The 12744-nt window shown below is 48.5% G+C and overlaps 5 protein-coding genes and 1 pseudogene across 5 annotated transcripts; 4 read left to right on the forward strand and 2 right to left on the reverse strand.

The window, feature by feature from the left end:
• Window positions 1-102: 102 nt before the first annotated feature.
• On the forward strand, window positions 103-656 carry LOC128808004 (histone H2A). The gene has a single exon (XM_053978767.1). It carries the CDS (start codon window positions 103-105, stop codon window positions 490-492), a length of 390 nt encoding a protein of 129 aa, XP_053834742.1. The 3' UTR covers window positions 493-656.
• Window positions 657-2601: 1945 nt separating this feature from the next.
• LOC128807985 (histone H1) lies at window positions 2602-3510 on the forward strand. Its single transcript, XM_053978740.1, has one exon. It carries the CDS (start codon window positions 2602-2604, stop codon window positions 3256-3258), a length of 657 nt encoding a protein of 218 aa, XP_053834715.1. The 3' UTR covers window positions 3259-3510.
• A 974-nt stretch (window positions 3511-4484) lies between these two features.
• Window positions 4485-5305, reverse strand: LOC128807986 (histone H2B 1/2/3/4/6-like; annotated as a pseudogene).
• A 2426-nt stretch (window positions 5306-7731) lies between these two features.
• Window positions 7732-8058, forward strand: LOC128808016 (histone H4). The gene has a single exon (XM_053978780.1). The coding sequence runs from the start codon at window positions 7732-7734 to the stop codon at window positions 8041-8043; it is 312 nt and encodes a 103-aa protein (XP_053834755.1). The 3' UTR covers window positions 8044-8058.
• Window positions 8059-8474: 416 nt separating this feature from the next.
• LOC128808011 (histone H2B 7) lies at window positions 8475-9002 on the forward strand. Its single transcript, XM_053978774.1, has one exon. It carries the CDS (start codon window positions 8521-8523, stop codon window positions 8899-8901), a length of 381 nt encoding a protein of 126 aa, XP_053834749.1. The 5' UTR covers window positions 8475-8520; the 3' UTR covers window positions 8902-9002.
• LOC128808018 (histone H4) lies at window positions 9001-9547 on the reverse strand. The gene has a single exon (XM_053978782.1). The coding sequence runs from the start codon at window positions 9501-9503 to the stop codon at window positions 9192-9194; it is 312 nt and encodes a 103-aa protein (XP_053834757.1). The 5' UTR covers window positions 9504-9547; the 3' UTR covers window positions 9001-9191.
• Window positions 9548-12744: the final 3197 nt, after the last annotated feature.

The following is a 12744-nucleotide window of genomic DNA, read 5'->3' on the forward strand; positions in this document are numbered from 1 at the left end:
CAGCGGGGCGCGCGCAGGAGCTATAAAAGCGGCCGCGCGTGGGGCGCAGAGACACGTGACCGCGTCAGTCGGGGCGGCGGCGGAGCGGCGGCGTTGGGAGCCATGTCCGGGCGCGGGAAGCAGGGCGGCAAGGCGCGCGCCAAGGCCAAGTCGCGCTCGTCGCGGGCCGGGCTGCAGTTCCCCGTGGGCCGCGTGCACCGGCTGCTGCGCAAGGGCAACTACGCGGAGCGCGTGGGCGCCGGCGCGCCCGTGTACCTGGCGGCCGTGCTGGAGTACCTGACGGCCGAGATCCTGGAGCTGGCGGGCAACGCGGCCCGCGACAACAAGAAGACGCGCATCATCCCCCGCCACCTGCAGCTCGCCATCCGCAACGACGAGGAGCTCAACAAGCTGCTGGGCAAGGTGACCATCGCGCAGGGCGGCGTGCTGCCCAACATCCAGGCCGTGCTGCTGCCCAAGAAGACCGACAGCCACAAGGCTAAAAGCAAGTGAAACAAATCCGAGGAGCGTTCCCACCTCAGAAGTAACCCAAAAGGCTCTTTTCAGAGCCACCCACGTTCTCATAAAAGGAGCTGAACATCCTAGCAAAAAAAAACCATACTAAAATCTCTCCGTCTCCTCAAAAAACCCAAAAGAGAAAGCAATTCCCCCTCAAACACCCCAAATCCTTTTAATCTTAGCTCTTGGAAAAAATCCAAAAACAAACAGCCCCAAACACTTTGTATCTTAGCTCTTAAATTAAGATCAAAACTTTGAAAAATTACTATGCAGTAAAATAAATCACTTTGTGTTGATGGGGGGTAGAAAGTTGGTTAGGAGTGTAGGAAAGAAAGCACAGCCCCATCATGCCTCTCCTCTTTCAGCTCGGCCCTATGTGAAGTTCAGGTAATTCACTGATATCTTTAAAAACAGCCCTGCCCCCTCTAAAACACTTTTACACCTACAGGTGTTGTTGGAGTTTTTGGTTTTTTTTTTTTTTGGTGGCTTGGTTTTGTTATTTTGTATTAACAGGCATTCTGAGTTACTAATCCTTACCTCTTATTAAAAATCTTTGAGCTGCTGAGCCCATTTTTTGCCTCATATCTGAAGGAGTTTGACAATAATTGTTCATCACAATGCACAGGCAATCTGAGGTGAAAAGGACTGCTGCCAGTTTTGATTCTATCTTATCCATAGCGCTAAATATAACCATAAATATGTTGAAATAGAAACAGAAAATCTGCTATTATTGGTCAAAAATGCATTTCAATAATTTTGAAAGCATAAATTACTTGAATCATAACATTGCCCAGAATTTTAGTATCACCAGCAGTTACAATATCTAGAGGTTAAAAGGAGTTTACAGGCCTTTGTCAAAACAATGGGTTATAGGAATTAATAAATGTATCAGAGAATACTTCTTGTAATTCTTTGTACTCTGAAAAACAATGTGCATTTATTTTTAATTGAAGTTTGGTCTTGGAAAAGTGCTACTGAAAACTGTCTCCCCTCTCGCTTAGCAGCCAGCTGTTTCAGTGTAGCGGATACATCAAGACGTGCCATTTTTAGTATTACTTCCATTGTAGGGATCAGTCACTGGACAGTAAGAAAATAGTATATTTAGGAAATTGCTCTGAAAGAGGAATCCTAACCGATTACTTGAGCAAGTTTTACTATGTTCAAGTAGTGGGAAAATCAGCTGCAGCAGTGTCTCCTTAAACAATGATGACTCAGATTTTTGCCAATCCAGCTGTATCAAAATAAAAACACAGACATGTTATAAAATGATAGGGTACTGGTTATCATTATTAACAAAAAATGGCCATGGTAAGTTTTTATGTCACCTAATTTGTTAAGAAAGTAAGTATTTCTGTAGCAGAGGACGAGGGAACCATGTCTGCATTGTGTACACTGAGCAACACAGCACACACTGCTATGCTGTAAAAAGTCACCTCCTTTGGTGGGACAAAAAGCCCTTCACAGGACTTTAACCTGCTCCTTGCCTTGCTGCATAATGCACTAATTTAATTTCTTTTAATTATTTTGAAAGAGGTAAAGGATTTTGGACAAAGGAGCTAATTTCTAATCCATATTCAGTGCTCAGGATGAGCCTGTGTTACTTACTCCTCTTTGAAATCAAATTGCGACTAAAATATCGATCTAAATCCCTCATTTTCAGTTCAGATTAAAAGAAGACCCTTTAAAGAATATTAATTAATTGCTTTGGAAATCTAGTTCCCCACATCGCGGATTTTATTTAGAAGGAAAAACAAAAGTTTCTGTCTCCCGAGGTCTGTTCAGGTCCAGGACTCAGTGTTTATCGCCTCTTTTTTAGCTCACCCGTTGCCTCTCCGAAAGGAAACTTGGCCGAGGGGAACAAGAGTCTTTCTTCTCCACGTCGCTGCGATCTGGAGGGGGGTCGGTGGCGGAAATTCTGATAAAAACAGCCGTTTTCGGCTCCTAAGAAACACAAAATGAGCGGGGAGAAGGGACCTTTCTGCCGTGCAGCGGGGCGGGCTCTGCAACGCACCAATCACCGCGCGGCTCCGCTCTATAAATACGAGGCCGCCGACTTGCTCCAGGCCCAGTGCTTTCCCTGGTTCGTGGACGAAGGCCGGCACAATGTCGGAGACCGCGCCTGTTGCCGCTCCCGCTGTTTCTGCTCCCGGCGCCAAGGCGGCCGCCAAGAAGCCGAAGAAGGCGGCGAGCGGCTCCAAAGCCCGCAAGCCCGCGGGGCCCAGCGTCACCGAGCTGATCACCAAGGCCGTGTCCGCCTCCAAGGAGCGCAAGGGGCTCTCCCTCGCCGCGCTCAAGAAGGCGCTGGCCGCCGGCGGCTACGATGTGGAGAAGAACAACAGCCGCATCAAGCTGGGGCTCAAGAGCCTCGTCAGCAAGGGCACCCTGGTGCAGACCAAGGGCACCGGCGCCTCCGGCTCTTTCAAGCTGAACAAGAAGCCGGGGGAGACAAAGGAAAAGGCAACTAAAAAGAAGCCGGCTGCCAAGCCCAAGAAGCCGGCGGCGAAGAAGCCCGCCAGCGCTGCCAAGAAGCCCAAGAAAGCTGCGGCGGTGAAGAAGAGCCCCAAGAAGGCGAAAAAGCCGGCGGCTGCAGCGGCCAAAAAAGCGGCCAAGAGCCCCAAGAAAGCCGCAAAGGCAGGCCGCCCCAAGAAGGCAGCGAAGAGCCCGGCTAAGGCAAAGGCGGTGAAGCCCAAAGCAGCCAAGCCTAAGGCAGCCAAACCCAAAGCGGCTAAGGCGAAGAAGGCGGCGCCAAAAAAGAAGTAAGGTGACTGAGAGTAATTGAGAGTCTACTCATCTAAATAAACCCAAAGGCTCTTTTAAGAGCCACCCACTTATTCTCAAAAAGAGCTGAAACACTACGGTCATGCACCAAATCACTTACCGATTTCGGTGGGAGTTTACACGGCGTTAATAAAGTTCAGATTTTGGGTACGAGTGCGTTCCGTAGCGCCTGCGTGGGAGATTGGCGCTGCCTTTAAAGGGAAGTGTGTCCCTACGTGCAATTTGGGAGGCCTGCGATAGCAGCTGTGCCCGCCCCGCCCCCTGTTCATTGCCCGGCGCAGCCCCGAGCGGAACGAGGCGGTGTCGGCGGCCCCGCGGAGCGGCGAGCGCCCTTTGCTCCGGTGCCCGGGGGAGTTTAAAAGTGCCGCGTTGGGCCCCGATTGGCCCCGCGCCGCCCCGCCAGCCCCGCACCGCCTTCCCGCCGGTCCCGCCCCTCCAGGGCGGTGACCCCCCCCGCATCCTCCGCGGCCGTGCCCGAGCGCTGGCCGGTCGGTGACGCGCGGCACCGCGTACCGGCCCTCCCCCCCGTCTCACGGCTTCGAGCCGGGGCGGGGGGGTGGGGGGGGCTGGGGAAGGCGGGGAGAGGAATGGAGCGGGCAAGGGGAAACGTGCGGGCCGTGCCACGGCCCTGTCCGGCGGCAGCTGCAGCGGCGCTCCGCTGCCGCAGCGGCGTGGCGGGGCAGGAAGGGCTGCGGCTCCCACGCTCCGATTCTCCGCGGCTCCCAGTAAATCTTGCCGTGTAAATCACCGATCGCCCACTTTTTTCGGCAGTTACCTCCTGCATAACTCTGGGACATTGGTGTTTTAAGGCCGAAGACCCGTCGTTGAGAAAATCTTATCTTACTACCTACACAAACAAACCTGCCTCAAAATTAAGCCACCAAAACAGAAAAAACCCTTTATTTTACTACTATAGTGCGCTGAAAGTAAATGCTAGTAAATTTGGTGAAAGGCATTTAGCCCTTAGAAAACTTTCACAATTTCACCTTCCTCACTGGACTTTGAATTGGACAAGCTGCTGCTGCTTTCAAGTCCCTTTTGAGACGGAACCGGATTAGGTTTTGAACAACCAAGTTTATATACTGCGCATAGACAAGGTAAACTTCTAAGAAATTTAGTAGATACATTTAAACTTGCTAGAGAGAACCACATAATCTACTAATTAACGTGCAAATATTAAGCTATTTACATACCTCCCCACTAACAGCACTGATTCAGCCCTTTTATTGAAAAAATTGGTGGCTCTTAAAAGAGCCTTTGGGTTAAAAGTGACGGTCCGAGACGCCCTACTTGGAGCTGGTGTACTTGGTGACAGCCTTGGTGCCCTCGGACACGGCGTGCTTGGCCAGCTCGCCGGGCAGCAGCAGGCGCACGGCCGTCTGGATCTCCCGCGACGTGATGGTGGAGCGCTTGTTGTAGTGCGCCAGGCGCGACGCCTCGCCCGCGATGCGCTCGAAGATGTCGTTGACGAAGGAGTTCATGATGCCCATGGCCTTGGACGAGATGCCCGTGTCGGGGTGCACCTGCTTCAGCACCTTGTACACGTAGATGGAGTAGCTCTCCTTGCGGCTCTTCTTGCGCTTCTTGTCGCCCTTCTTCTGCGTCTTGGTCACCGCCTTCTTGGAGCCCTTCTTGGGCGCGGGGGCGGACTTGGCCGGCTCGGGCATGGCTGCAGATCCCTGACTGCTCAGTCACAGCGGAGTGCCGGATAATGCGATTACTCCCCTATTTATAGAGCCCTTATGCAAATAACCGGTATCAGAAATCAGCGCTTCCATTGGACAAATGACGTAGTGACGTCATCCGCAGAACGAAGTGCTTTGCTATTGGTCATTTTTAAACACCACGCTAGGATTGGTCGATGTCCGAATGCAATCAGCCAATCAGAATGAGCTCTTTCAATCCCAGCCTTCGGTGCTGAAGCTCCGCTGCGGCCTCTCCGGCCCGGGGTCACCCCGGAGCGCCCGGTTCGTGTGTCCCCCGCAGCAGCTGCCGGGCTTGCAGCAGCGGAACCTAGTTAAGGGCATTTCTAAGGAAAAAAACAAAAACAAAATCAGAAACAAAAAACTTGTGCGTGGTTCTGCTACTCCTTTTTTTTCCCGTCCTATTTTCTTTTTTTTTTTTCCCTACAAGAAGGAGCATACCTGCATGCTTCATAGAATAGTCTGCATTTGTAACAGCCACAAGATAAATGTGAAATGGAAAAACATGCAAACGAGAAAGATATAGAGTCTGGAATACAAACACTGCTAATTGTGCTTAGAACTCATCCTTTTGGCCCATAGAGCATAGTTTTTTTTTCATCAGCTTAAATAAGATGGGAGCTGTGATTTAATTTGTAACATGAACCGATTAGATTTCTTCTCAGATGGAATAAATATTGGAAGTATATGTCTAAGTCAAAACCATGATAACCCTAAAAATTTGATGTGGATTTTACTCTGCAGTTTGAAATTATCATGAACCAGAAAATCAAGGTGTTTTCTTGTTAATATGACTTCATTGTTCAAGAGGAAAACATCATGCTATTTCCTTTTGGAAATCTTAAGGACTATCCAAAGATTGCACTTACCTGGTATCAGAGGAGAAAGGTTTCTTGTACAGGCTTATGCCACCTATCTGGAACAAGTGAAGAAAAGAGATCTTAGTAAGCTGGTCTTGCTTCTGTTTTTTTTTCCCTTTTACTGTGCTGAGCAGAAGCATAGATCCACAAAAATGTCCAGACTGTATGCAAAATAGTAGTGTCTGAAGGGAAGCAGACAAAGAAAGGGTGGGATATTTTTCCTTCCCAGTGAGAAAGACTTGCTTGAAAGTGCTTCTGCTGTACATATCTCCTAAACTGTGGAGGCAAAGCAGTGTTGAAAAGAGCAGTTTAACGCTATGATGGTTATCCTGCTGCTCACCTTTAATACCTGCCCTCTCTGCAGCCCTGCGGCCTCTCATCCAGAACAGGGATATATGTTGGAGATTTAGATTCATTTCAGAACATAACTTCATTTTAGTGTGGTGTAATTTTCTACGGGGAATATAGAGAAAAGCACCAAGAAGTCCCAGGAAAGGTTAAAGAACAACTTGGCCTTCAAGAAGAGACAGCACATAGCAATAGGGAAAGTTACAAATTTACTGATGATGAGACACATCTGCCTTGTTGTTGGGATTATTTGGGAATTTTTTTTAAGTTCATGATGAACCTTAGAATCACATTTGAGAAGCTGGGTTGCAAGGCTGCAGGCAGCTATTGTAGATCTTTTAGTTGCTGAGACTGAAATTTTAGGCATAATTGTATGATTTGCCCCATACTTTGTCGCCTGTAGCTGCAAGTTTTCTAGTTTTGTAAATTGTTGAGTGTTGTTATCATCTGAAGATCCTATAACTCCCTGGAGAAACATTAAATATATGTGTCACATTTCAACAGCAAAAAATAAGTGTACTATAAAAGACCAAGGTGAAATAAAAGAATAAAGAAGGGGAGGAAGTCAACCATGCATTTCAACACTCTTCCCCCCCCAAAGATATGGACATTGAAAACTAATAAAGGTGATTAAGATGATGGGACATATTAAAATGAATGCAGCTGTAGAACAACGGTAAATAAAAAATATTGGTTTGTGCTCAAAAAGTAATGTTAAATGAAAAAAAAAAAAACAAAACAGTGAAAGGAAAAGTTCAATACCTATCAGTAAAGAGTGAGACCATGAAAATGACCAACACATGCCACTTTTAAAAAGTACATGAAGTGGTATAGGCTTTTGTCATAGGCATAGCAGCAAGAGACATAAATCAGCCTCTTCATTAACACATCAGTCTCATAAACAAAACAAAGCTATGTGATCATTAAGTAAAGGACATGGGACACAGAAAAGAATTCCCCCATGTGAAAATTTAAAGTGTCGCCCTGACAGAGAATAAAACAAACAGGAGCGTAGCACATTACTCCCGTTTCAGAGCTCTCGGTAAAAAAGGGTGCAATTACCGTAGAAGCGGGACCGCGGCGCCCACTGTCTCTCCCCTGCCCGGCCGGGCCCTTTGTTGGGGCTGTGCAGCGCAGGGAGCAGCGGAGCGCGGGCGGGACGCGGCTCCGCCGGCCCCGCCGCCATTGGCCGGGCTTTGCTGCAGCCCCGCGGCCGGCGCGGTCCCGCTCCCTACCGGCAGCGAGAGCCCCGCCGGCGGGGCCGGGCAGCCGGGCCGAGCGCGGCGGGCACGGGGTGAGCCCGGCCGGGATCCGGTCCCGGGCCCCGGCCGGGATTGGCCTCCGGGGGCGGGGCCGGGCCCGAGCCGGGAGCGGCTCCGGCGGGAGCGACGGCGCGAAAGTCCCGGCCCGCGGGGGAAGGGCGCGCAAAGAGCCCGCCCCGGCCCGGCCCCGGCGCAGTCCTCAACCAGGTCGGACCGCCGCCCATATAGAGGGGCGAGGGGTTCTTTCGTTCTACTGCGCTTAAACAGAGCAGGAGTTAAGTCATGTCTGGCCGGGGCAAGGGCGGCAAGGGGCTCGGCAAGGGCGGCGCCAAGCGCCACCGCAAGGTGCTGCGCGACAACATCCAGGGCATCACCAAGCCGGCCATCCGCCGCCTGGCTCGGCGCGGCGGCGTCAAGCGCATCTCGGGGCTCATCTACGAGGAGACGCGCGGCGTGCTCAAGGTCTTCCTGGAGAACGTGATCCGCGACGCCGTCACCTACACGGAGCACGCCAAGAGGAAGACGGTCACGGCCATGGACGTGGTCTACGCCCTCAAGCGCCAGGGTCGCACCCTCTACGGCTTCGGCGGCTAAGCTGAAAATAGTTAAAATTCATACTGTCAGAAACAAAAAGGCTCTTTTCAGAGCCGCCTACAAATCTCATAAAAAGAGCTGTTGTTTACTAATTTCTGTATCGGTGTTACTGAGGTTTCTATAAAAGACAAACATGTTAAAAAAGGGAAATATTTTCTAAATGACAAAACATAGGGCTAAGATTAGTGACGGTAAATGAACTAGCAAATGTCCACCCAGTGCAATTTGCATCATACACTGATTTTTTTTTCCATAGATCCAGGACCCTAACTGCAACTAGGATTGTGTAAATGCAGCGCCTGAGCTCTGGCGGTTACAGGACGGAAGTGCCTGAAATTACGTTGATACTTTTTACTCCAATAGGAATGGAACAATTACAATCCTCTAATTTGCATAACGCCGTTATAAATAGGGGGAGCAGGCGCCATTTTCGATGTTGTTGTGCCTCAGTGAAGATCCTGAAGGAAAACATTAAGGATGCCCGAGCCGGCGAAATCTGCTCCGGCACCGAAGAAAGGTTCCAAGAAGGCGGTCACTAAGACGCAGAAGAAAGGTGACAAGAAGCGCAAGAGAGCAAGGAAAGAGAGCTACTCCATCTACGTGTACAAGGTGCTGAAGCAGGTGCACCCCGACACGGGCATCTCGTCCAAGGCCATGAGCATCATGAACTCCTTCGTCAACGACATCTTCGAGCGCATCGCGGGCGAGGCGTCGCGCCTGGCGCACTACAACAAGCGCTCCACCATCACGTCGCGGGAGATCCAGACGGCCGTGCGCCTGCTGCTGCCCGGCGAGCTGGCCAAGCACGCCGTGTCCGAGGGCACCAAGGCTGTCACCAAGTACACCAGCTCCAAGTAAAAGGATAGTGAACTATAAACCAAACGGCTCTTTTAAGAGCCACCACACGTTCCTAATCAGAGCTGTGATTGCAAATACCATATAGGAGTTTTTTTTGTGTCACGTGGATTATGTAATACGAATGCAATAACAAATAGTTAAAGGTACAAAATATTGTTACCGAACTCCTGAGGCTTCTTTTTCCTTGCACTACTACCTTGAGTAATTACAAGCTCCAATTGTGAAATCTGTGTGTGGCTCTGAAAAGAGCCTTTTTGTTTCTGACAGTATGAATTTTAATTATTTTAAACTTAGCCGCCGAAGCCGTAGAGGGTGCGACCCTGGCGCTTGAGGGCGTAGACCACGTCCATGGCCGTGACCGTCTTCCTCTTGGCGTGCTCCGTGTAGGTGACGGCGTCACGGATCACGTTCTCCAGGAAGACCTTGAGCACGCCGCGCGTCTCCTCGTAGATGAGCCCCGAGATGCGCTTGACGCCGCCGCGCCGAGCCAGGCGGCGGATGGCCGGCTTGGTGATGCCCTGGATGTTGTCGCGCAGCACCTTGCGGTGGCGCTTGGCGCCGCCCTTGCCGAGCCCCTTGCCGCCCTTGCCCCGGCCAGACATTGTACCAAACTCTGCAGCAGCTCCCTAAGCTCCACCACCCGCCCTCGGCGTCCCTTTATTACCCGGGAGCCGACCTGGTTGAGGACTGCCGCAGGAGGCGGGGTCTCCCTCCCCGTCCCCGCCCGCCGCTCCCGTCCTCGCGCGGCTCCGCTCGTGCTTCCCGCGAGACGCGGCCGCGGCGCTTTCCCGGCCGTGTCCCCGCCTCTCCCGAGCGGGGCCGCGCCGCTCTCAGCACGCCCTTCCCTTCGCTGCTCTCCCGTCCAGTCCCGCCCCACACCGGCCGTGCCCCCCTGCGCGGTGACAGTTCCCCAGGAGCTCCGAGTCTCCGCCAGTAGCAGGAGCAGCGATTGCGGCACCCTCTTCCGACACCCCCTTCACCTTCCTTCCCCGCTGCCCGCGGGTCTGCGGCAAAATCCTACCAATGCGGGCCCTCGCCTTGCGCTCCCGCCCCGCCTCTCCGCTGCTCTCTGCCCGCTCATCCCGGCATCTGCTTTTGCTTTGGAAGCTTCAAGTCTTCCTTTTTAATTTTTTGGTTATTAGCATTTGTCTGCATAGACACCTTCCTCGGGAGAATTTATATAATCTCTGCCAACCTTGTCCTCTGCGACCTACAGCTTCTTTCTGTTACTAAAATCTTCTTGTTTAAAATAGGAGGGGAAGGAAACGCTCAAACCGTGTCATGACTAGAGGATTTTTTCCTTTTTTCCTTTTTTTTTAATGTAATGTCGAATTTTCTTAGTGAGGATTAAAGCGTCAAGAGTTCTGTGACCTGTGTGTTTTACTGGGCTCTGTTTGTTTCCCTGGAAACACAAGCACACACATGTGCTAACATGTACATCTCGTGTGTCATACCTTTACCTATCTAGCGTATTTTTGAGCATTTCTAGGAAGTTGAGAGCATAGAGAATTCCAAAAGAAGAGACCGTAAGGAAGAAGCCGCTGCCTGCAACAATATTTTCTGGGAATGCTTCCTACTAGGGAAGTAGGAGACCTGTTCTTCCACACTGTAATGTTTCTCATGCTAATGTTCGGGTTATCTCCTTGCTAAACATGTGCCATTTAAAATAGGAATGCAACACATTTTTACAGTCAACACTAAAAACCAGATCAATGTTTTAGTACCTCTAAGTTTACTGGATTAAGGCAGAATTGCATAAACTAATAATTTTTTCCTTCCTGACACAGATGCTATTAAACTAATTTCTATTGAGATTAACCTCATTTTCACAATTAAAAAACAGTAGCACTTATGGAGAAATGAAACAGTTGTGGAAACATATCCAAGAGAAGGAGAAGTAAAATACCATCCCTTTTGCAACAGTAAATACCTGGTAGAGGCTCATGGAGGGTTCTCAGGGAGGCTCTGGAAGCTCTGCTTTACATTTCTGAGGACAGGGGTGAGGGTGTCTCTCCTGTGTAGTTGAGTTCTGAATCTATCCCGAGACAGTTGTGCGAATTTGTGGGAACTTCATATTGTCATTTTAGTTATATTGAGGATAAAAAGTAACCCTTAAACATTATAAATAATGTTAAAAAAAAAAAAAAAAGCAAACCAACCCCACCCCCTAAACTCATGAGAATAAAAAGTTTTATTACTTGAAAATGTTCTTAAAATACAACATATACAGGTGCTTGCAAAATACTGTGTATTATGAAATACCTCTATAATGTAGTCTTGCAACCATGCATTTCAGGGCCATTAAACTAAATGAATTTTATAAGGAGGTTAAGAACTTCCTATTCTTCCCATTTAAAAAGATCCCAGTTACAGATCTTTGAAAATGTGTAATGACTGCATGTACACATGCATGTACACACACACAACAATTGTAATTCAGTCCTCACAGCACATAATCAGCACTGAACTCGCTTTTCATTTTATTTCTGTGGAGGCTGCACTTGTGCTGCTGCTGCTGTAAGGTGAACTCAGACTCTTCATAGACCTGCCTAAACAACTACAAAACCTAGCCAGGACTGGCCTGGAAATGCTGCAAACTCTGTTACAGTTTTCAAGCATTGGATGCAGAGGTGAGGTGACACTTTTGTTCTGGAAATATTTCTGTGTTATATTGGCTTACACAGAGAATACAAAAGGACCCTAAGAGTGACAAATGTTGGCAACCCCTCCATTTTTCTTTGGTGTCTGCATATTCACCACTCTTAGACTCTTAAATGCATCTCTCCTGGAGGTGGACTAGTCTATATCCATGTAGTGATCTTCATTTTTTCCAAATATGTTTCTTTTTCCTAAAAATAAAACAACAACCTGTCAGATGAGTCTGCTTGTGACAACTGATGAGAAGATCAAAATTGGCCCAAATAAAGAAAATAAACATTCAATTTCAGCAACCAACAGCATGCTTCATTTAGGAAAAAGGAGGGGAAGGTAACCTTCCTTAATGTTCTATTTCACAGCATTACTAATTTGAATTGCAGCTGTCCCTGTTTGTTGCTCAGAAGTCCTTCAATGGTCAGTGTGACAAGGATTTTAACAGAGCTAGTTGACTGCAGCAAAGCATTCAGAAATTCTCAAGTGCTACTTATCATTGCATTGGTGCAGTGAAGATCTTACCTGTTTTTCATATACTATCAGTAGCTGGAATTAATTCAGGAAACGTTCAGACCTCAGCACACTGAATTGGCATCTAAAACACACAAAAATTTACATTTGACTTTTGGCTGTTCTTGAAAAACTACGTCTCAAAACTTTTTGTTTTGTTTATTTGTTTTTGGGTTTTGTGTGCGCTTTTTTTGTCATGCTTCTTACATCATGCCTTTGGCTCTAGATCCTTATGTTCATTACAACATTGGCATACTGTCCTAAAATCCATGGGATCATATAGAACACTTACAGAAAAGTAGATCTTGTACCCTCTGGATCAATTACTTTCCTATTGATGGTGTCACAAGTTGAAGCTCTTAAAGGCCAAAATTTTGTATAGCTTTACAGGTCCATCCTGATGGATCAGTGCTGTGCTTGGAATAACATAAAACATAAAAATCCATATGCAGAGAGAAAGGGAATACTCATAAATACATCAAATATGTATGAGACTAGATTTTCAGAAATAGTGATGAGCAAGAATAAAGTGGAGAGAAAGAAACAATAAGGACACAGAGGATATATATAATCAGATATTTTAGTATCTTAACTACATTTAACCCCCACATGAGAACAGATGACAGCATAGCAGAGTACAGACTTGGCTGGGCTGGTGTGTCAAGACAAGTGATGAAGCCC

Source organism: Vidua macroura, chromosome 5 (assembly GCF_024509145.1).
Source record: "Vidua macroura isolate BioBank_ID:100142 chromosome 5, ASM2450914v1, whole genome shotgun sequence".
NCBI classification, from domain to species: Eukaryota; Metazoa; Chordata; class Aves; order Passeriformes; family Viduidae; genus Vidua; species Vidua macroura.